Here is a 23,596-nt window from a genome sequence, read left to right on the forward strand (position 1 = left end):
AGAGAAATCAATGCTTCTATGATGCCAAGATGATTAATTGGTCAGCCAAATGGCCTGGTGTGTCTTTCTGTTGTCTGCATGTAATCATCACTTTATTTTGATTGTATATATGTGTTGGCTATTGCCACCAAAGATCTTAGCGCAGAGCAAGATAATCCACTCCTGCGAAATACAATGGGCTGACGTGTAGTACGCTATGGAGGGGATCCTGGGCATTTTTCACCGCCCATTTTAGTACCCGGAGCCTACCCGACCCGACTCGCAGTGTAATCAATATTGCGGGGCAACAGTGGGTAAGTTTGTGTGTGTGATATAGGGTTAGATTCATAATTTTGTCAGTTCATACTTTTGTCAAGAATAAAATTTGACTCTGGTAATTGTCTTTTTTAATGTTTTTTAAATCATTTCTTTTTAAATGGCTCACAAGCAGTGTTTGAGTTGATTTTGTAGTAACCGGAACCTACCCGACCCGACCCGACCAGACTCGCAGGGTAATTGACATTGCGGGGGAAGTTTTTGAGTGTGATATAGGGTTAGATTCATAATTCTGTTAGTTCATAATTCTGTTAATTCTTGTTAAAGAATAAAATGTTTATAAACACACATACATGAATGTGATATAAATGTATATAATCATATAACGCACACAATTATATTTCTTCTGATCCAATGATGAACTTTATTTCAGACTAGACAAGGGACATGTCCCCCTCCATGCCCCTCTCCCCGCTGCCCCGGGCCGCTCACTCCCTCTCCACGGGCCGCTCACCCCCTCTCCCGCTGCCCCGGGCCGCGCAACCCCTCTCCCCGGGCCGCGCACCCCCTCTCCCGCTGCCCCGGGCCGCACACTCCCCCTCCCCCGGGCCGCACACTCCCTCTCCCCCCGGCCCCACACTCCCTCTCCCCGGGCCCCCCACTCCCTCTCCCCGGGCCCCAGACTCCCTCTCCCCGGGCCCCGGACGCCCTCTCCCCGGGCCGCACACTCCCTCTCCCCGGGCCCCACACTCCCTCTCCCCGGGCCCCACACTCCCTCTCCCCGGGCCCCACACTCCCTCTCCCCGGGCCCCACACTCCCTCTCCCCGGGCCGCACACTCCCTCTCCCCGGGCCGCACACTCCCTCTCCCCGGGCCCCACACTCCCTCTCCCCGGGCCCCACACCTCTCTCCCTCCCTCTCCCCACTGCCCCGGGCGGGCACACACTCCCTCTCCCCCCGGGGCCCCACACTCCCTCTCCCCGGGCCCCACACTCCCTCTCCCCGGGCCCCCACACCCCTCTCCCCCCGCTGCCCCGGGCCCCACACTCCTCTCTCCCCCCGGCCCCACACTCCCTCTCCCCCCTGCCCCGGGCCCCACACTCCCTCTCCCCCCCGCTGCCCCGGGCCCCACACCCCTCTCCCCGCTGCCCCGGCCCCGGGCCGCACACTCCCTCTCCCCGGGCCCCACACTCCCTCTCCCCGGGCCCCACACACCCCCTCTCCCCCCGGGCCCCACACTCCCTCTCCCCCGGGCCCCACTCCCCCTCTCCCCCCCCGCCCCACACTCCCTCTCCCCACTGCCCCGGGCCGCACACTCCCTCTCCCCCGGCCCCACACACACTCTCTCTCCCCGGCCCCACACTCCCTCTCCCGGGCCCCACACTCCCTCTCCCCACTGCCCCGGGCCGCACACTCCCTCTCCCCGGGCCCCACACTCCCTCTCCCCGGGCCCCACACTCCCTCTCCCCGGGCCCCACACTCCCTCTCCCCGGGCCCCACACTCCCTCTCCCCGGGCCCCACACTCCCTCTCCCCGGGCCCCACACTCCCTCTCCCCGCTGCCCCGGGCCCCACACTCCCTCTCCCCGCTGCCCCGGGCCCCGTACTCCCTCTCCCCGGGCCCCACACTCCCTCTCCCGCCGCCCCGGGCCCCACACTCCCTCTCCCCCCCCTCCCCGGGCCCCACACTCCCTCTCCCCGGGCCCCACCCTCCACTCCCTCTCCCCGGCCCCACACTCCCTCTCCCCGGGCCCCACACTCCCTCTCCCCGGGCCCCACACTCCCTCTCCCCGGGCCCCACACTCCCTCCCCCGCTCCCCGGGCCGCACACTCCATCTCCCCGGGCCGCGCACTCCCTCTCGCCGGGCCCCACACTCCCTCTCCCCGCTGCCCCGGGCCGCACACTCCCTCTCCCCTGGGCCCCACACTCCCTCTCCCCGGGCCCCACACTCCCTCTCCCTGGGCCCCACACTCCCTCTCCCCGGGTCCCACACTCCCTCTCCCCGCTGCCCCAGGCCCCACACTCCCTCTCCCCGCTGCCCCGGGCCGCACACTCCCTCTCCCGGTGCGGAAAAAAGATACGATCTTGGGCCGGAAGCAAGATGGCGGAACAAGACGCGGGGGCTGGTCGCAAAAATGAGTCCTATAATCATCCATGAATCTGCCCATGAGCGTACTACACGTTTGCGTGAGAGTAACCCATCTTGCTCTGCTCTAAGATCTTTGATTGCCACCTCCCCATTCTTTGTGCATGATTCAAATGACAGCACCATCAAAAAAGCATGCAATTGCACCTAAACAATTGCAGAGTCAAGGAGTCACAGAGAGATAGAGCACAGAATCAGGCCCTTCGGCCCAATGACTCCACCCTGACCCCATTTACACTAATCCTGCATTAATCCCATTTTTTATTCTCCACACAGACCCTGGGGCATCAGCGATAGATGCTTTTTCGCTGCATTGGGGGAAATTGTTTTTCTATGCATTCCCTTCTTTCTGCCTCATCAGTCGGGTATTACGCAAAATACAACAAGACTCGGCGTCTGGTATTTTGGTAGTGCCCGATTGGCCTACTCAACCATGGTTCCCTGTGATACTCGACATGGTCTTAGAACCATGTATCACCATCCTGAAATGACCAGATTTGTTGGTTCATCCCGTAACTCGGGATAGCCATCCATGTCATAATACAACAAACTTATTAATTTGTAGAGTTTAAAGAAACCTCTACTGGAACTGGGACTGACGGACTGAACATTGAACGTTATCTCAGCGGCTCACAGGCAGTCCACCAAAAAACAATATCTGGTATACATCAGGAAATTCAAGATTCAAGATACATTTAATTGTCACATGTGCCAAATGGCACAGTGAAATGAAATTCCCATACAGCCATACAATAAAAATAAAGAACACAACACACTATAGAATTTGACATAAAACATCCCCACACAGCAGAATCAATGTTTCCCACTGTGTGGGAAGGCACCAAAGTCAGTCTCTTCCTCCATTGTTCCCCGTGGTCAGGGCCTCCCCAAGCCCTCCGCAGTTGCCGCTACGGGTGGCCCGATGTTCAGGACCGCTCGCCGGTGTGTTGTAAGTCCGACGTCGGGGCTGCGGGACGTCCTCAGCGGCGTGGACACCAGAGTCGGCCCCCTCCTACCGGAGTTGGCTGCTTCCAAAGTCCGCAGGCCGCGCCGGGTGGAGACTGCTGCTGGAGACCCTCTGCAAGGCGCCCTAGGACTCCACGATGTTGTTCAGCGCCACCCACGTGGGAAGCTCTCCGCACCAGAGCTCCACGATGTTGGAGCAACGGCTCAACGCTCCGGAGCTCCAAACGGCGACCCAGGTAGGCATCGCCCGCTCCGTGGTGACTCCAACGCTGCGCCGCCTTTGTAGCAGCCCTGGTCCGGTTCCTGGTCCCCGGCAGGAAAGGCCGCTCCGATCCAGCTGGTAGGCCGCGAGGTGGGGGGGCGAGGACGCGACTCGGAGAAATAGTCGCGTCCCCGCCAGGAAGAGACTGGGAAACAGTTTCCCCCTTACCCTGCCCCCCTCCCCCACATAGAAAAGTAAAAGTTTCCCCCAACACAAGACTTTAGACTAACTTAAAAAAAAAAAAAAAGATAGAAATTACAGACAGGCTGTAGGTAGAGGCTGCTGCCAGTGCAGCGCCCCTAGAGAAACTTCTCCACATTCACTCTCTCGGACTTTCATTATTTGGTAAGTTTCAATGAGGTCTCCCCCTTATACTTCTAAACTCCAGCGAGTACAGACCCAATGCCTTCAAACGCTCATCATATGTTAACCCAATCATTCCTGGGATCATTTTCGTAAACCTCATCAGGATCCTCTCCAACACCAGCACATCCTTCCTCAGATATGAGGCCAAAACTGCTCACAATACTCCAAATGCAGTCTGACCAGTGCCATATAAAACCTCAGCATTACATCACTGTTTTTAATATTCTACTCCTCTCGAAATAAATGCTACCCTATTGTGTTGAGACATGAGAAAGGAGAGAGCACAAGGAATAATATTTATTGAAGTGGACAATACCTGAATACTGAAGGACTGGGATTGAAGGTATGGAGCGGTAATATTCTTGTAGTCATCTGCTGTTTCATTAATCAAGTGCATCTCCTGCTGCAGGTACTTCTTGATATGCTTCTCTGTAGCTGGATATACCACTGTGGTCTTTATTTCTGCCAAAGAATGCAAACTTTCTGTTAGAATTTAAAAAATATTAACACAAAAACAAAATCCAAGTCTTCAACTATTGCCTTCTCCCAACGTAATATGTTTGAGTTAAACCCAAACAAATGGCCTGTTTCTTAGCCTCCAATAATTTTATTCTATAAATAAATAGGATTTATAGAAAGTAACCTTAAGACGTTTCGGGTCGAGACCCTTCTTCCCACTCTCGAATGTCACCCATTCCTTTTCTCCAGAGATGCTGCCTGACCCGCTGAGTTACTCCAGCATTTTGTGTCTATCTTCGGTGTAATCCAGCATCTGCAGTTCCTCCCTTCACAGATCAGATCAAAGCTCTGTTGATGGCCTGCGGAGGAATGCTGCCTTAACCACTCACGTTAAGTACACAGGAATGTTGATGGCCTTTGCGGAGGAAGGAACTGCAGATGCTGGTTTAAACCGATATAGACACAAAAAGCTGGAATAACTCAACTGGTCAGACAGCACCTCTGGAGAAAAAGAATAGGTGACATTTTAGGTCGAGACCCTTCTTCAGACTCAAATTATTTTAATAAATAATAAGAACAGGCCTCAGTTATTTGCTTGCCTGTCACATAAAGGCTACAGGGGGACATCAACTGTTCTTGCACCAAAACAGACGGCTTGCCTGAAAAGATCAGTTAATGTTAGTATCTACATGAGCCATCTATTCCAATCTCACTACCATGCATATTTTCCAAAACAGTCAAGAGAGTCAAGAGTGTTTTATTGTCAAATGTCCCAGATAGAACAATGAAATTCTTACTTGCAGCAGCACAACATAATATGTAAACATAGTCACAAAATGCTGGAGTAACTCAGCGGGACATGCAGCATCTTTTACTGAGAGAAGGAATGGGTGATGTATCTGGTCTCTAGCATTTTGCGTCTATCTTCGATTTAAACCAGCATCTGCAGTTCTTTCCTACACAGAATATGCAAACATAGTACACTGTAAACAATATAATAAACAAGAGAGAAAAACATGTTTAAAAATGCATTGAAACGCCCTAGCCCCATTGATCCAATGAGGGTAGAAGAAATAGGTAGCAAGGTGAAAAGTAAAAGTGGCAGGCAGACAAAACCAGGGCAAAAATCAAAAAGGGCCACTTTTCAACATAATTGTATAAGGGGTAAGAGTGTTGTAAAAACAAGCCTGAAGGCTTTGTGTCTCAATGCAAGGAGCATTCGTAATAAGGTGGATGAGTTGAATGTGCAGATAGTTATTAATGACTATGATATAGTTGGGATCACGGAGACATGGCTCCAGGGTGACCAAGGCTGGGAGCAGAACATCCAGGGATATTCAATATTCAGGAGGGATAGAGAGAAAGGAAAAGGAGGTGGGGTAGCGTTGCTGATTAGAGAGGAGATTAACGCAATGGAAAGGAAGGACATCAGTTTGGAGGATGTGGAATCGGTATGGGTAGAGCTGCGAAACACTAAGGGGCAGAAAACGCTGGTGGGTGTTGTGTACAGGCCACCTAAAAGTAGTAGTGAAGTTGGAGATGGTATCAAACAGGAAATTAGAAATGCGTGTGACAAAGGCAAAACAGTTATAATGGGTGACTTCAATCTACATATAGATTGGGTGAATCAAATTGGCAGGGGTGCTGAGGAAGAGGATTTCTTGGAATGTATGCGGGATAGTTATCTAAATCAACATGTAGAGGAACCAACGAGAGAGCAGGCTATTTTAGACAGGGTATTGAGTAATGAGGAAGGGTTAGTTAGCAGTCTTGTTGTACGTGCCCCCTTGGGCAAGAGTGACCATAATATGGTTGAGTTCTTCATTAGGATGGACAGTGACATTGTTAATTCAGAAACAATGGTTCTGAACTTAAAGAAAGGTAACTTTGAGGGTATGAGATGTGAATTGGCCAAGATTGACTGGCAATTAATTCTAAAAGGGTTGACAGTGGATATGCAATGGAAGACATTTAAAGACTGCATGGATGAACCACAAAAATTGTTCATCCCAGTTTGGCAAAAGAATAAATCAGGGAAGGTAGTGCATCAGGGAGGGAGAGAGAAAACGGGGAATTACAGCCCAGTTAGTCTAACATCAGTAGTGGGGAAACTGCTAGAGTCAGCTATTAAAGATGGGATAGCAGCACATTTGGAAAGTGGTGAAATCATTGGACAAAGTCAGCATGGATTTACAAAAGGTAAATCATGTCTGACGAATCTTATAGAATTTTTCGAGGATGTAACTAGTAGAGTGGATAGGGGAGAACCAGTGGATGTGGTGTATCTGGACTTCCAGAAGGCTTTCGACAAGGTCCCACATAAGAGATTAGTATACAAACTTAAAGCATACGGCATTGGGGGTTCAGTATTGATGTGGATAGAGAACTGGCTGGCAAACAGGAAGCAAAGAGTAGGAGTAAACGGGTAATTTTCACAATGGCAGGCAGTGACTAGTGGGGTACCGCAAGGCTCAGTGCTGGGACCCCAGATATTTACAATATATATTAATGATCTGTATGAGGGAATTGAAGGCAATATCTCCAAGTTTGCAGATGACACTAAGCTGGGGGGCAGTGTTAGCTGTGAGGAGGATGTTAGGAGACTGCAAGGTGACTTGGATAGGCTGGGTGGGTGGGCAAATGTTTGGCAGATGCAGTATAATGTGGATAAATGTGAGGTTATCCATTTTGGTGGCAAAAACAGGAAAGCAGACTATTATCTAAATGGTGGCCGACTAGGAAAAGGGGAGATTGCAGCGAGACCTGGGTGTCATGGTACACCAGTCATTGAAAGTAGGCATGCAGGTGCAGCAGGCAGTGAAGAAAGCAAATGGTATGTTAGCTTTCATAGCAAAAGGATTTGAGTATAGGAGCAGGGAGGTTCTACTGCAGTTGTACAGGGTCTTGATGAGACCACACCTGGAGTATTGCGTACAGTTTTGGTCTCCAAATCTGAGGAAGGACATTATTGCCATAGAGGCAGTGCAGAGAAGGTTCACCAGACTGATTCCTGGGATGTCAGGACTTTCATATGAAGAAAGACTGGATAGACTCGGTTTGTACTCGCTAGAATTTAGAAGATTGAGGGGGGATCTTATAGAAACTTACAAAATTCTTAAGGGGTTTGGACAGGCTAGATGCAGGAAGATTGTTCCCGATGTTAGGGAAGTCCAGGACAAGGGGTCACAGCTTAAGGATAAGGGGGAATCCTTTAAAACTGAGATGAGAAGAACTTTTTTCACACAGAGAGTGGTGAATCTCTGGAACTCTCTGCCACAGAGGGTAGTTGAGGCCAGTTCATTGGCTATATTTAAGAGGGAGTTAGGTGTGGCCCTTGTGGCTAAGGGGATCAGACGGTATGGAGAGAAGGCAGGTACGGGATACTGAGTTGGATGATCAGCTATGATCATATTGAATGGCGGTGCAGGCTCGAAGGGCCGAATGGCCTACTCCTGCACCTAATTTCTATGTTTCTATGTTTCTATCACCTATCCACACTAAGTAGACAATAAAAGCTGGAGAAAATCAGTGGGTGAGGCAGCATCTATGGAGAAAAGGAATGTGCGATGTTTCGGGTCAAGACCCTTCTTCAGACTGGGGGGGGGGGAGAAAGCAAGACCGTAGGCTATGTGGGAGAACTGGGAAGGGGGTGGGGAAGGAGGGAGAAAGCAATGACTACATTAAATTAGAGAAGTCCACGTTCTTAATGCTGGGGTGTAAACTACCGGAGCGAAATATGAGGTGTTGTTCCTCCAATTTGTGATGGGTCTCACTCTGGCAATGGAGGAAGCCCAGGACAGAAAGGTCAGATTCAGAATGGGAGGGGGAGTTGAAGTGTTGGGCAACCAGGCAGTCCTTACTTTCTCTCTCCTTCCCCTCCCACTTCCCAGCTCTCCCACATAGTCTATGGTCTCCACCTCTTCCTTTCTTTCCCCCTCGCCACCCCGACATCAGTCTGAAGAAGGGTCTCGACCCGAAACTTCGCCTACTCCTTTTCTCCATAGATGCTGCCTCACCCTCTGAGATTCTGCAGCATATTTTGTCTACTTTTGATTTTTCCAGTATCTGCAGTTCCTTCTTAAACCTATCCACACAAGTTGTTATCCCAGTTTCACATCCATCCCCTGCACACTCGGGGCAATTTACAGAGGCCAATTAACCTACAAATCTGCATATAGTTAGAATGTGGGGCGAACGTTTTCCTTCCGCCCACAATATTTAAAATGTAAAAGAATATGTGATTCTGTTTGTAGTTTGGTTGTTTGTTTGTTTGTTTGTTTTTTTTACACAAAGTCCGCGAGCATTACCACTTTTCATTTCACTGCACATCTCCTATGTGTATGTGACGAATAAACTTGACTTGACTTGACTTGAAATGGGAGCACCCGGAGGAAATCCATGTGGTCACAGGGTGAATGTGCAAACTCAACAGAGACAGCACCCGAGGTCAGGATCAAACCCGGGTCTCTGGTGCTCTACCAGCTGCGCCACAGTGCCGCAGTGAATAGATAGCTTCGTCCAACTGTTATTAGGCAATTGAACCATCCTACCAACAACTAGAGAGCAGTCTTGAACAACTAGAGAGCAGTCCACCTCACTGGAGACCCTCGGACTATGTTTGATCGGACTTTACTGGTATTTATCCTGGACTAAAAAGCTATTTAAATTATTCCCGTTATCATGTACCTGTGGACTGTGGATAGCTCGATTGTAATCATGTGTTGTCTTCCCGCTGACTGGTTAGCATGCAACAAAAGCTGTTCACAGTACCTCATGAACGATGAGGTACACGTGACAATCAACTAAACTCAAGCTGTTTCATTATATACAATATTAACATCCAACAATCTGAAATATTGCCAGGGATGTCCGAACCAATAGTGTGCATTTGAGATCCTGAAGTCGGATGAGTTTCTAAATTGTACGAATGATCATAAGATCGTAAGTCTGCCCAGCATCCATTATGGATCAGTGGAAATTTTGTTCAACTAAAGATCAGGAAAAGTTCAACAAAATGTTGGACAAGCTTTTGATTATACCTAGACTGCACACAAATAAGTTTGGTTTACGCAAAATCACCTTAAATATCTCAGCCACCTAATTTATATTGCAGTACTCTTACTGCAAATATACTTTAATCAGATTAACTTTATTTAATTGAAGGTGTTGGCTGTCCATGTTCACTTGCATAATCTAACTTCAAGATACTCGGTTGTGCATGAGTATCCTTCCGTGGTCCACTACAATATATAGCCATAACAAGATTTTTTTTCATTTTTTTTACAGTGAAAAGCTTTTGTTGCATGCTATCCAGTCAGCAGAACGATACACCTTTCACCCCACGAGCCGTCACATAGGTGCAGGTGTAGGCCATTCGGCCCTTCGAGCCTGCACCGCCATTCAATATGATCATGGCTGATCATACAACTCAGTATCCTGTACCTGCCTTCTCTTCATACCCCCTGATCCCTTTAGCCACAAGGGCCACATCTAACTCCCTCTTAAATATAGCCAATGAACTGGCCTCAACTACCTTCTGTGGCAGAGAGCTCCATAATAATCTCCCTTTTTGTTCTTGCCACCAAAGTGGATAACCTCACATTTATCCACATTATACTGCATCTGCCATGCATCTGCCTTGTCACCCAACCTAACCAAGTCACTGTGCAGCCTCATAGGATCCTCCTCACAGCTCACACTGCCACCCAGCTTTTGTGTCATCCGCAAATTTGGGGATGTTAACAGAACACTTAATGCAAAAGATGAAGATTTGTGTCACAGCACTAAGGTTCATCTATAGGAATGAGTTATTTGTAGAAAATAACAGAGGAAGCATCAGGAGTCAGCTGTGATTTATAACCACAGATCTCACAAGCAAGCAAATTGCTCAGACTTGGCTTCAAATGTTGTTTGACGCCGAGGTAGCTGATTGTGGCTGAGTGGGAGATGCAGGCAAAGAAGTGTCACGCCCGAAACTTTACCTGATCCTTCTATCCAGAGATGGTGCCTGTCCCATTGAATTACTCCAGCATTTTGTTCTATCTTGGGTGTAAACAAACATCTGCAGTTCCTTTCTACACATAATCTATTTACATATCTCTCAATCAGCAATGGAGGAAGCAAAACAACAAAACAAAATTACATCTACATTGCTGAGACCAAGAGCTCTCTGACTGCCAAGCTTATTCTATATAAAGCACCGAGCAACAATGTACAACAGTGGCAATGCAGTCACCTGGGTGAAGCAAAGGAAACAAGCAAACATATCAACAAAGTCTCTGGGAATTACTCCAAACCTCTTAGTCAAGTAAAGCCTCAATCCCACATGAATTACTATTAACCTTCTAAAATAATAACTATACACTCTCCAATCTAACCTCAGATAAAAGTGGCTCTATTGATGAATTGGAGTGGGTAAGGAACACATTGGTTGGTTAATGTTGACATATATGAAAAATGTGCTCTCAATTGTAAAGAAGTGAATTTTAATGTTGTATTGTTACTCAGACAAACTTGGTGCAGGTGGTGAATGACTGACAATGATAGCAGCCAATAGTAACTGACAATGATAACAGCCAAAGAGAGGTGCTGTTATTGACAGCCAATGAGAGGTACTGTAATTGATGTGTGAGCTTGTGTGTAAATAAAGTTTCTCTTCCAGTTTGAACAAGATGGATGCCCCACTGTGTTTTTTACTGCTCTGAATTATCTTCGGTCTAGCACTGGGTAGGCTGCAAGAATCGCTGCACAATGCACCTCTGCCAACAGGTTATGGGCCCAGCTTTACCTAGAGTTACCCAGAGGTACCCAGAGACAGTTACCCAGGGATTTACCACCGAGAGAAACGTCGCGACATACCGCCTTTCCGGTGAGAGTTAACTTGCTAAGCTAGCACCATGAGTAGACGGAGCGCCCAGTCGAGTAGCCGCTGGTCTCGGCTAGTTTTTGACGGAGATGAAAAGAACTATGAGCTGTTGGAGACGAAATTCTTGGGCCATCTTCGGTTGCAAGAGCTAAAGGATACCATCTTGGAAGAGCCTACCGACAATGAAGAAGAAGACAAGGCCAAAAATGCAGCGGCATATGCTGAGCTAATCCAGTTTCTGGATGACAAGAGTTTGTAGCTGGTAATGCGAGAAGCAGCAGACGATGGGCGGAAAGCGCTAACTATTTTGAGAGATTATTATGCGGGTAAGGGAAAGCCACGTGTAATAAGCCTGTATACAGAACTGACTTCACTTCAAAAGTTGAGCAGCGAGAGTGTAACTGAATATGTTATACGGGCAGAGACAGCCATCACAGCATTGAGAAACGCTGGTGAGGTGTTGAGTGACGGACTGTTAATTGCAATGATTCTGAAGGGACTGCCTGAATCTTTCAAACCATTTGCTATCCATGTCACGCAAAGTGAGCAATGCCTTTTGCCGAATTTAAAACTAAACTACGGAGCTATGAAGACACGGAAAAGATGCGTGCAGCAGCATCCGACGACAATGTCATGAAGGCACGTGTGCAACCGAGTGTGAGACCCGACACGACAAGTACAAGTGTGGAGAGAGCGGACATTGTGTGCTTCAGGTGTGGCCTAAAAGGACATAAAGCCAGAGCATGTCAACGCAAGCAGTGGTGTAGTCACTATAAAAGCACCACACATCGGGACGCAACCTGCAGACGGAAACAGCGGCGGGACGACGCACGACAAGTTTCCGGGGAGACTAACAACAAGGTATATGCATTCCTGGTGAGTGAAAGGGACGCGGTGATTCAGTCAGAGCGTGGAGTCGAGTTGAAAGGGCTGATGGTCGATACGGGGGCAACTTCGCATATCATCACTGATATAGCAAGGTTCAAGAAGTTCGACGATATGTTCCAGTCCGAGACACACTGTGTGGAGTTGGCTGACGGCACAAGGTGTGATGGAGTCGCGGTGCGCAGAGGAGACGCGGAGGTTTGCTTGGTCGACAGCCAAGGGCGCCGCCACAACACAACACTGAGGCAGGCGTTGTACATCCCCTCATACCCGCAGGACATCTTCTCTGTAAAAGCAGCTACTTCCACCAGAGCAACCGTAATCTTCAGGGACGGGGAAGACGTCCTACAACACAAGGACGGTACAAAATTCCACATTCATGAGTACAACAGACTGTACTACTTGCACACGGTAAACGTTGAATGTGATGCCCAATGTAAGAGCAGTTATGATATGCAGACATGGCATGAGATTCTAGAGCACTGTAATTATGAAGATATTCAAACATTACAGAATGTTGTTGAAGGTATGGCAATTAAGGGCAAAACAGACAAACCTGCTCTACACTGTGAAGTGTGTACTCAGGGAAAGTTTATCCAAACTAGGAACAGGGACCCTGATGTAAGAGCCAAAGCAGCTTTGAAGTTGGTACACACAGATTTAGCGGGACCGATAGACCCAGAGTCCAGAGAGGGGTACAGGTTTGCGCTATCATTCACTGATGATTATTCCAGTGCAGTGTTTGTGTACTTTCTAAAGAATAAGAGTGACACCGTGCAAGCCACCGAGAGGTTTCTTGCTGACACAGCCCCATACGGGAAGATTAAATGTATGAGGTCTGACAATGGTACTGAATTCATGGGAAAGAATTACCAGGCACTACTCAGCAGAAATTGCATTAGACATGAGACCTCAGCGCCATACTCACCACACCAGAATGGTACTGCTGAGCGAAATTGGCGCACCCTGTTTGACATGGCCAGGTATATGCTAATAGGGAGTGAGTTACCTAAACAGTTTTGGACCTATGCAGTGCAGACAGCAGCTGTAGTGAGGAACAGATGCTTTAACAAGCGCTCAAAGTAGACGCCTTACTTGATGCTGACAAGAAAATGGCCCAACCTGTCTAGGATGCAAAAATTTGGGTCTGAGTGTTATGCCTATAAACAGGACAAGAGAAAACTGGACTCAAAGTGTGAGAAGGGAATCTTTGTCGGGTACGACAAGAATAGCCCAGCTTACATGGTTTACTATCCTGACAATGGGAAAGTAAAGAAGCACAGACTGGTGAAGTTTGTGACCAAACCAATTGTAGAGAGGCAGACACAGACTGACATGACCCCCAGTGACGATGACTTTGAGGTGCAGAATAGGGCCAGTAGGATGAGAAAAAATACTGATGAGAGTCCAGGACATACTCAGAGCCAAGATCCAGTAACTAGGCCTGAGGTGAATAGCCAAGCACAGATAGGTGAAAACAAGCATGAGCCTGCACGTTACCCTTCTAGATTGAGGAAGAAACCAGGTTACTTAAGTGAATATGTAACTGGCAAGGCGAGTGATGATCATGTAATGATTAACATAGATTATTGCTACAGATTGATGTGTAACATCCCCCTAACATTCAGGGAAGCTGTAACCTCAACTAACTCAAAGGAATGGGTTAACGCAATGCATGAGGAAATACAGTCGCTGAGAGAAAATGACACATTTACCCTAACCAACTTGCCTGAGGGTAAGAAAGCAGTGGGGGGTAGATGGGTATATGCAATCAAGAACAATGTGGATGGATCTGATAAATACAAGGCACGGTATGTAGCCAAAGGATACAGTCAAATATTGGGTGTAGACTATGAGGAGACATTTTCTCCTGTTGATAACCTGACCAGTATCAGAGTGATGATGTAAAAAGCAGCACAGGAAAACCTGATTTTACATCAGATGGATGTCAAAACTGCCTACGTACATGCACCAATAGATTGCGAGATTTACATAGAACAGCCAGAAGGTTATGATGTAAAATCCAGCGTAAATGAAAAGTTGGTGTATAAGTTAGAAAAGTCACTTTATGGGTTACAACAGTCGGGTAGGAATTGGAACAAAATGCTACACGAGTATCTGACTGAAAACGACTTTGTGCAAAACCCAGCTGATCATTGTAAATTGTCACAGTACTTTAGTGAGCCGACGGAAGAGCAATGGGCTACTGTAAAACATGTACAGGTGCACAACCTTTTATCCGATGATCCAAATAACGAAAACCTCCGAATAGCGGACATTTTTTCAGTCCTTGAAGAAAGGTCCTTGAAAACGTTCACCGAGGGCGGCCCGCAGAGGTGACAGCGGCACCTCTGGTCGGTCCTCGAAGAAAGGGGAACTAAATCCCCATTCATAAAAGAGAAGGTGAGGGTATATTGCGCAGGAGGGTTAATAATTGACAATCTGCTGCTGTCTGCCCGCTGAGTTAAAAAGTTCCCACGGTAGACTCACGATACACAGTGTATCGTGAGTCTTGCGTGGGAACTTTTTAACTCAGCGGGCAGCGAGCAGCATATTGTTGCTCCCTTCAGTTTCACCCCACCTACACCCCTCTGCTTCCCGGCCATGTGTGTGACCCCTTCCCTCCCCTCTCCAGCTCCCCGCCCATTGCACCGGCGTGGGGGCTTTGCACTGTCTTCACGTCGGCGATGCCAGCATACAATGCCAGTCACCGGAGACGTCAGGACCAATGGGACACCGACCCCCAGGCCCACTGCAAGCACGGAGATCCCAGAGACCCACAGCCAGCAGCAGCCCAGCCCCGTTCCAACTCCAGAGGAAAACTGCAAACTAGCGGGAGACATCAGGACCACCAGAAGCCGCTCCCCGATGGGCCGCTACGGCGACAAGTGGCAGTTCGCCCACAGCCCGAGCTGTGCCCCCTCATCGGGATACCGACCCCCAGGCCCCCTGCAAGCACGGAGATCCCAGATCAGCAACTCCAGCCCAGCCCCGCTCCAACTCCAGAGGAACACGTAGGGGCAGAAGCTGATGGTGTGCAAGGTACGTCTTGTTCTTGGGGTCGCGCAGCTCGGGCTGTGGGCGAACTGCCACTTGTCGCCGTAGCGGCCCATCGGGGAGCGGATTCCTCTGGAGTTCGAGGGGGAAACATAGAAACATAGAAATTAGGTGCAGGAGTAGGCCATTCGGCCCTTCGAGCCTGCACCGCCATTCAATATGATCATGGCTGATCATCCAACTCGGTATCCCCTTAAGAATTTTGTAAGTTTCTATAAGATCCCCTCTCAATCACCTAAATTCTAGAGAGTATAAACCAAGTCTATCCAGTCTTTCTTCATAAGACAGTCCTGACATCCCAGGAATCAGTCTGGTGAACCTTCTCTGCACTCCCTCTATGGCAATAATGTCCTTCCTCAGATTTGGAGACCAAAACTGCACGCAATACTCCAGGAGGGGGGTATTGTGCTGTTTGATCGCCCCCTGCTATCCCAGGGACAGGGAGTCAGGACGTTCACCGAGGGCGGCCCGCAGAGGTGACAGCGGAACCTCCGGTCGGTCCTCGACGAAAGGGGAACTAAATCCCCATTCATAAAAGAGAAGGTGAGGGTACATTGCGCGGGAGAGTAGGAATCCCAAGACAATGTTGAGTGAGCGCTCACGGAGGGTGGCCCGCAGAGGTGACAGTGGATCCTCCAGTCGGTCCTGGAAGAAAGGGGAACTAAATCCCCTTCATAAAAGAGAAGTGGAGGGTATATTGCCCGGGAGGGTATATCGCCTAACTGGAAGAACCCGGACATTTTTTCCAGGACGTCGTCTGCACACCAAAGCTCACGTTTGGCGCCAAACGCACGTCGCCTCTGCTGCACACGGATATAAGTGTGAAAATGTTGCCTTACATGCTAAGGGCATGTAGCCCCGCTAGGGTGACATGAGTGCGAGAGGTGATTCAATGCTGCGGTCACATTTACAAATTCAGGAATTCATTCAACACACTGCATTTCATACAAATATTTATTCTGCAAGAAAAAACTACATTGAAGACTCAAACTCGCGACCGAGGAACTGCCGGGATCAAGGCGCAAACTCGCGACCTTGCGGATATGAGCCGAGCACTCTACCACTGAGCCAGCCATTAAAATCTACGCTAAAAAAATTCCATTCCGAAGGCCGACAAATTCCGAATTACGAAAAGTGTCTGGTCCCAAGGCTGTCGGATAAAAGGTTGTGCACCTGTACTGAGATATCTGAGAGGCACAATTGAGAAAGAGTTGTGTTACAGGAAATGTGACGATGAGAAACTGGCGTTACAAGCGTACAGTGATGCAGATTGGGCGGCTGATGTAACCGACAGACGTAGTACAACCGGTTATTGTGCAAGCCTAAACAAAAATGGTCCTTTGATTTCATGGAAAACCAAAAAGCAGCCCACCGTTGCACTGTCAACTTGTGAGGCTGACTATATGGCGTTAGCCACAACACTACAAGAGTGTATGTACCTAGTACAATTACTAGAAGGTATTGATGAACATCAGTACCCAACACCCAAGGTTTATGAAGATAACCAGGGTACAATTGCGTTAGCAAAGAATCCTGTAAGTAGACAGAGGTGTAAGCATGTGGACATAAAATATCACTTCGTGAGGTCCACTGTGTATCATGGCAAAATAAGTTTGGAGTATTGCCCAACAGACCAGATGGTAGCAGATGTGATGACAAAACCTGCAACAAAACTTAAGTTGATGGAGTTTGCAAAGTTTATGTTTGGAGAGTAACCATGTATGTAAAAGTCTACATGATGTAACGTAGAAAACCTTAGGATGTTTTATTTTGAGTTAAGATAATAATGCAAGAGCAAGTGGGGGTGTTGACATATATGAAAAATATGCTCTCAATTGTAAAGAAGTTAATCTTAATGTTGTATTGTTACTCAGACAAACTTGGTGCAGGTGGTGAATGACTGACAATGATAGCAGCCAATAGTAACTGACAATGATAACAGCCAAAGAGAGGTGCTGTTATTGAGAGCCAATGAGAGGTACTGTAATTGATGTGTGTGAGCATGTGTGTAAATAAAGTTTCTCTTCCAGTTTGAACAAGATGGATGCCCCACTGTGTTTTTTACTGCTCTGAATTACCTTCGGTCTAGCACTGGGTAGGCTGCAAGAATCGCTGCACAATGCACCTCTGCCAACAGTTAAGCACGAAAGCCAAGTTTGCAACATTGGAAATACATCCAAGTAATCACTCAATCTAAGACAACACTGGGCTGGCCTTTCCATCTGAGCATTGGTTTGGCAGGCATAATCACAAAGAACAAGCATATTTTCCACAATAACACATAACCCATTTCTGATTAGCAACTCAAGAGCTAGAACTGGAAAATATGTGCTGGAATCACCACATGGGATTAAATTTTGCCTGTTAATTTAGCACTTAAAATTTCTGTTACATCCACATTATGAGAACTTTAGACTCCACTCACTGCACTGTTGCTGGCCTATAGGTTGCGGTCACAGCATTTGAATGTTGGAATGAAATCATTGGCCACAACGATCAGCAATTTTGGGACCTCCAGCTGCGCAGGAGTGAAGCAACTGTAGTCTGTTTGTTTGTTATCTAAGGTGATTATAATGCCTCAGATTTAATAAACATTGCTCATCACAAGGAGCATGCTTGACAATCGTGAGATCATTTTATATTTATGATTTTTACTGGGAGAAAATAAACGAACCCATTGTGCAAATTAGAACCATAGTGGTACAGCGTAGTAATGGCCCCAGGTCCCGCCAGGTCCATATGATACACCAATTCACATTTGTTTTGCACCAGTTCTGTACCCTTCCACGCAGCTCCTTGCCTATTCAACAGCCGGTCTAATCTCTCTTAAACACAGTAATTTATTCTGTACTCTGAATGTACTATGGCTGTACATTCAAACACTAGAGGGTATGGCTTTAAGATGAGAGGGGTGAATTTTAAAGGAAACTAGAGCAATGAATCAATGAAAGTAGAGCTTCTCGAGTTCTGGATACTTTATCAAAAGTGAAGGATGGATGACCAGTCAGAAAGGCAATGGAACAGCCAATTCCACTGGCCTCCTGCAGTAATCCTAGCATGATAATTACCAGTCTTCAGCCGATACGGTTTACTCTTTGTGATATCAAGAAATGGCTAAAGGCATTAGATGCAGCAAGGGCTATGGGCCCTTCCAACGTTCCGGCAACAATTAGGGATGTTCACTGATAACTATATAATATTCGGGCCTCTTCAGATAATGAAGCAGCCCACACGCTGATGCAGCAGCACCTGGACAGTACCCTTCTAGGCTGGTAAGTGGCAAGCAAAGATCTTAGAGTAGAGCAAGATAAGCCACTCCTGCGAAATACAATGGGCTGACGTGTAGTACGCTACGGAGGGGATCCTGGGCATTTCGCACCGCCCATTTTAGTAACCGGAGCCTACCTGAACCGACCCGACTCGCAGTGTAATCAATGTTGCGGGGCAACAGTTTGTGTGTGCGATATAGGGTTAGATTCATAATTCTGTCAGTTCATACTTCTTGTCAAGAATAAAATTTGACTCTGGTAATTGTCTTTTTTAATGTTTTTTAAATCATTTCTTTTTAAATGGCTCACAAGCAGTGTTTGAGTTGATTTTGTACTAACCGGAACCTACCCGACCCGACCTGACCCGACTCGCAGGGTAATTTACATTGCGGGGGAAGTTTTTTATGCGTGATATAGGGTTAGATTCATAATTCTGTTAGTTCATACTTCTGTTAATTCTTGTTAAAGAATAAAATGTTTATAAACACACATACATGAATGTGATATAAATGTATATAATCATATAACGCACACAATTTTACTTCGGAGTCACGTGAGTGACTATGTGAAGAACCCACCCAGCGCGCAGGCGCGGCATTACGTCAGCAGTGCAACAGCGGCAGCAGCTGGAGCCAGGCTCTCCAGCTGCAGCATAAAGACGAGACCTCAGGTAAGTGCCTTTTTTGTTACAGAGTCGCGCTAGAGAGAATAATGGCCTCTCGCAAGCGACCAGCCAGGAGGACTGCCTGCCCAACTCCACCCGAGGACGGGTCCATAGCGGGACGGCAGCCTCTCGCAGCGGAGGAGCTTTTTCAACGCTCCCGCTCACCCGACACCGAGCCGCCCCCAGTGCTGCAGATTCCAACGCCCCGCACAGGGAGGAAGGCGACACATAAAACCGACCGGCCGGTGTCCTCCGATGAATCGGAGGAACGGGAACACTCTCCCCCACCGAAAAGGGGAGACGCTCGGATCAGCTGCATGAGGCAGCTCCTCGAGCGCATGATAAACGAGGAGATGCGGCATCTCCCAGGAGGACGGGCTTTGGCCTCCTCCTCTCCACACCCTTCTGTACCCTCTATGTTCGAGGGCAGTAAGGGAGGCCAGGACTGGGCTGGCCTATCCCAAGGGCAGGCGGAGGATATCGTCAGCATGCCGGGCGTGCCGGAAGAAGAGCTACTGGGTGTAGTGGGCCGATATGCGGCACCACCAACAACTGGGATGGTGTTGCCATCCAGAATGGCGGCCACTATAAACAGGCTGTCCAACAACCCGCTGCAGGACAAGGCTGTCCAGCAGGCCCTTGACAACTACATCGCGCCAGAAAATTGCGAGGCGCTGAGGGTCAAGACGGTCAATGGGCAGATCTGGAACCAGCTGGGGCAGCAAATCAGGGCTCAGGAAGTCAAAATGCAGCGAGTCCTGAAGCTCCACTCAGCAGCCGTCACCGCCTTTGCTCGGTCCGTTGGGGATGAAGACCTGACCATACCCCAGCAGGATGCCCTCGCACTGATGTGCAGCACCACGTATGAGCTAAATAACCTACGGCGGGACAACATCAGGCCTGCCCTCAACCCAACATATGCCGGCCTCTGTAAAGCTCCAGCGCCCGAACGACAGGCGCTGCTATTTGGTGCGGATCTGGCCAAAAGGCTCAAGGAGTTGGAAGAGGCGGCAAAACCAGTAGGCCTCATGAGGGCAGGGCCAGGACCGAGCAGGGTGAAGACACCCAGTTGGCCGCACGCCTCGGCAGCCACCAGCAGATACCGAGCTGGTGAAAGCCTGGTGACCGCCTCCCACTACCCCCAGTGCTCTTTTTTAGAGCGGGGCCCAGGGCGGAGCCGTGGGAAGATGCGCCGCCCCACCGCAGCACCAACACGGACAACCTTGGGCCAGACCCACCGAAAACGACCCCACAAGTGAACATGGAGGTAGGTGGGTCTGGTTCCTGTCAACATACACAGACAAAGGGTGTAGTATTAACAGGGGGACGTTTGAGGTTCTTCAAGCATGTTTGGTGCTCCCTTACTAACAATAAGTTTATACTCAACAGTATTAGTGGATACAAAATTGAGTTCAAACCAGGCGTAGAACCGCCAGTTCAGCACATGCCCCAAAGGGTGTTCCTTCCCTCGGCAGTTGAGAAGGTAGAAGGACAAGCTGAACTTGATCGGCTCGTGGCTAAAGGCATCATAGAAATGACCACACACGAGCCGCAAGAATTTGTATCAAATATTTTTCTCAAAACCAAAAAAGATGGTGGATGTCGCATTATTATTGATCTGACGTCACTGAATCAGTCTGTTGAGTATCAACATTTCAAAATGGAGACATTTGTCACTGCCAGACAACTGATCTCCAAGGGATACTACATGGCAAGCATAGATATCAAAGATGCTTACTATTTGGTACCCATTCATAAAGATTACTTTAAATATCTGAAATTTATCTGGAGGGGCCAGCTATGGCAGTACCGAGCTTTGCCCAATGGTTTAACGACAGCTCCCAGACTATTTACGAAAATTCTTAAAGTGGCCATGAAGAAATTGAGAGAACTAAAACATTTAGTTGTGGCCTATCTGGACGATGTTCTCATATTAGGAAGAACACGGGATCAAGCTGTCGCAGGAGTGTTAGCCACTAAACAACTCCTTGAAACTTTGGGTTTTATCCTTCACCCAGATAAATCAATATTGGAGCCTACTACTAACATGGATTACTTAGGCTTCACTATTGACACGATTCACATGACTGTCACTCTGCCCAGAAACAAAACAGTTTCACTCATTGAAGCTTGTAGCCATTTAATTGCTACACCGCAACCTAGAATACGGCATGTAGCCAGAGTTATTGGCTCTATAGTAGCAGCATTTCCGGCTGCCCAACATGGGCCCTTGCATTATCAAAATCTACAAAGAGCAAGGACTCATGCATTACGCCTTCATAGGGGGCATTATGATCGCAAAATGGATTTACCCGCTGAAGCCAAATCAGAACTTCAGTGGTGGGTTGACAATATTTGGCACAGTCACAGTCCTATCGCCGTAACCAATCCTAACATAACCATTGCAACGGATGCCAGTGCTTTAGGCTGGGGAGCTACTAACTCCATAGACAGCACAGGTGGCAGATGGACTAACTCAGAGGCATCGCTACTACAATCACTGGGCATTAACTTTTTTGAAATGCTCGCCGCCTTTTATGGGCTAAAAGCATATGCATCTGATATGCGGCACGTGCATGTTAGAATTATGATCGACAACACTACGGCAGTATCTTATATCCAGCACATGGGTGGCATTAAATCAGTATCATGCGACAAATTAACTGCTATAATCTGGCAATGGTGTGTCGAGAGACATATTTGGCTATCAGCTGCCTATTTACCAGGCAAGCTAAATTTAGTGGCGGACACCAGGTCACGAAAATTCAACGACAACATCGAATGGATGTTGGACCCAAAATTATTTGCTAAAATTGTCAAGCAATATGGTACGCCAGATATAGATTTGTTTGCGTCTAGGTTAAATCACCACCTACCCATGTATGTGGCTTGGGAACCAGACCCAGAGGCAGCAGCGGTAGATGCCTTCACGCTGGATTGGGGAAATTTCTTTTTCTATGCTTTCCCTCCCTTCTGCCTCATCAGTCGGGTACTCCAGAAAATTCAGGCAGACTCAGCCTCTGGCATTCTGGTCGTGCCCGACTGGCCTACCCAACCATGGTTCCCAATGTTCCACGACATGGTGGTAGAGACACCAATGGTCCTTCAACACCACCCCCAATTATTGACTCACCCGGTAACTGGCATTAGCCATCCATGCCACCAAAAATTGAAACTCCCTGGTTTCCAGATTTTGAACAGGCCTTACCGGGGATGGGGTTATCAGACAGAACAATCACCACCATGTCGGCATCCCTGCGAGTTTCCACCAAGAAACAGTACCTGACCTTCATCATGGGAACAGAAAAAACAGGACTTCAAGTTAACTGGACTTGGCCAACAGACTGCACCATAGAAAGGGACATCCGGGTATTGGGGTTAGAGACAGAACAATCACCACCTGTCGGCATGTGCGGAGTTTCCAAGAAACAGTACCTGACCTTCATCATGAGGAAAATGGGAACACCTGAGTACTGTCTGACGCAGGGACATCCTACAAGACGGCTCGATCTCGGATGTGCTGGAGTTCCTGGCCCACCTGCACCCATGATCTCAAGATGAGCTACAGTGCCATCAATACGGCTCGGAGCGCACTGTCCGCATACCTCATGCCGATAGAACAGCATAGTGTGGGATCCCACCCTCTGGTCATCAGACTCCTTAAGGGGATCTTTAATACCAAACCCCCTACACCTAGATACACTCACATGTGGGATGTGAGTGTAGTTCTGACACACCTTCGAGGTTGGCCTCCGGTGGGATCCCTGAGCCTGGAACAGGCCACTTATAAAACCCTCATGCTCATGGCGCTTGTCTCAGCTCAAAGGGTTCAGTCGCTCCATCAGCTAAATCTGAACTACATGGTGACCACCCCAGATACCATTACTTTCACCATGCCGGGGTTGGTAAAACAAAGTAGACCAGGTACATCAAACTCCCCATTGATCTTCCGGGCTTACCCTCCAGAACCTAGGCTGTGTGTGGTGACCCACCTTCATCATTATCTAGACACAACCCAAACGCTTAGAGGGAGAGAGAAAAGCCTTATGGGTTAGCCACAGAAAGCCTTTTGGACGGGTAACCAGCCAAACATTATCCAGATGGTTGAAACAGGTCCTCAGCATGGCAGGGATTAACACAAATGTTTTTAAATCCCATTCAACCAGGGCAGCGTCCACCTCAGCGGCGGATAGGATGCAGGTTCCCCTAGACCACATCCTCAGAGCAGCGGGATGGTCAAGGGAATCGACATTCCAGCGATTTTACAGGAAACCGCTGATGGAACAGGACGTCTTTGCGGATACCATTTTAAAAACCGCAAAGTTATGATTTAAAGCCCATGGGAGCTATTTTTTGTTATAGTTAATAAACATTTCTTTTATAACTAAACAAACTTGTTGGT

General features: G+C 48.2%; 1 protein-coding gene across 2 annotated transcripts in view; it reads right to left on the reverse strand.

Moving 5' to 3' along the window:
- Nucleotides 1-23,596, reverse strand: part of dcps (decapping enzyme, scavenger) — a 128,292-nt gene that overhangs the window by 25,991 nt on the left and 78,705 nt on the right. For both annotated transcript variants that reach the window (XM_055660906.1, XM_055660907.1), the window contains exon 3: nucleotides 4,312-4,457. In XM_055660906.1, coding sequence (XP_055516881.1) covers nucleotides 4,312-4,457 — 146 coding nt within the window. The remainder of the gene's footprint in view (nucleotides 1-4,311; nucleotides 4,458-23,596) is intronic.

This window comes from Leucoraja erinacea, chromosome 32, assembly GCF_028641065.1.
Source record: "Leucoraja erinacea ecotype New England chromosome 32, Leri_hhj_1, whole genome shotgun sequence".
Taxonomy (NCBI): Eukaryota; Metazoa; Chordata; class Chondrichthyes; order Rajiformes; family Rajidae; genus Leucoraja; species Leucoraja erinaceus.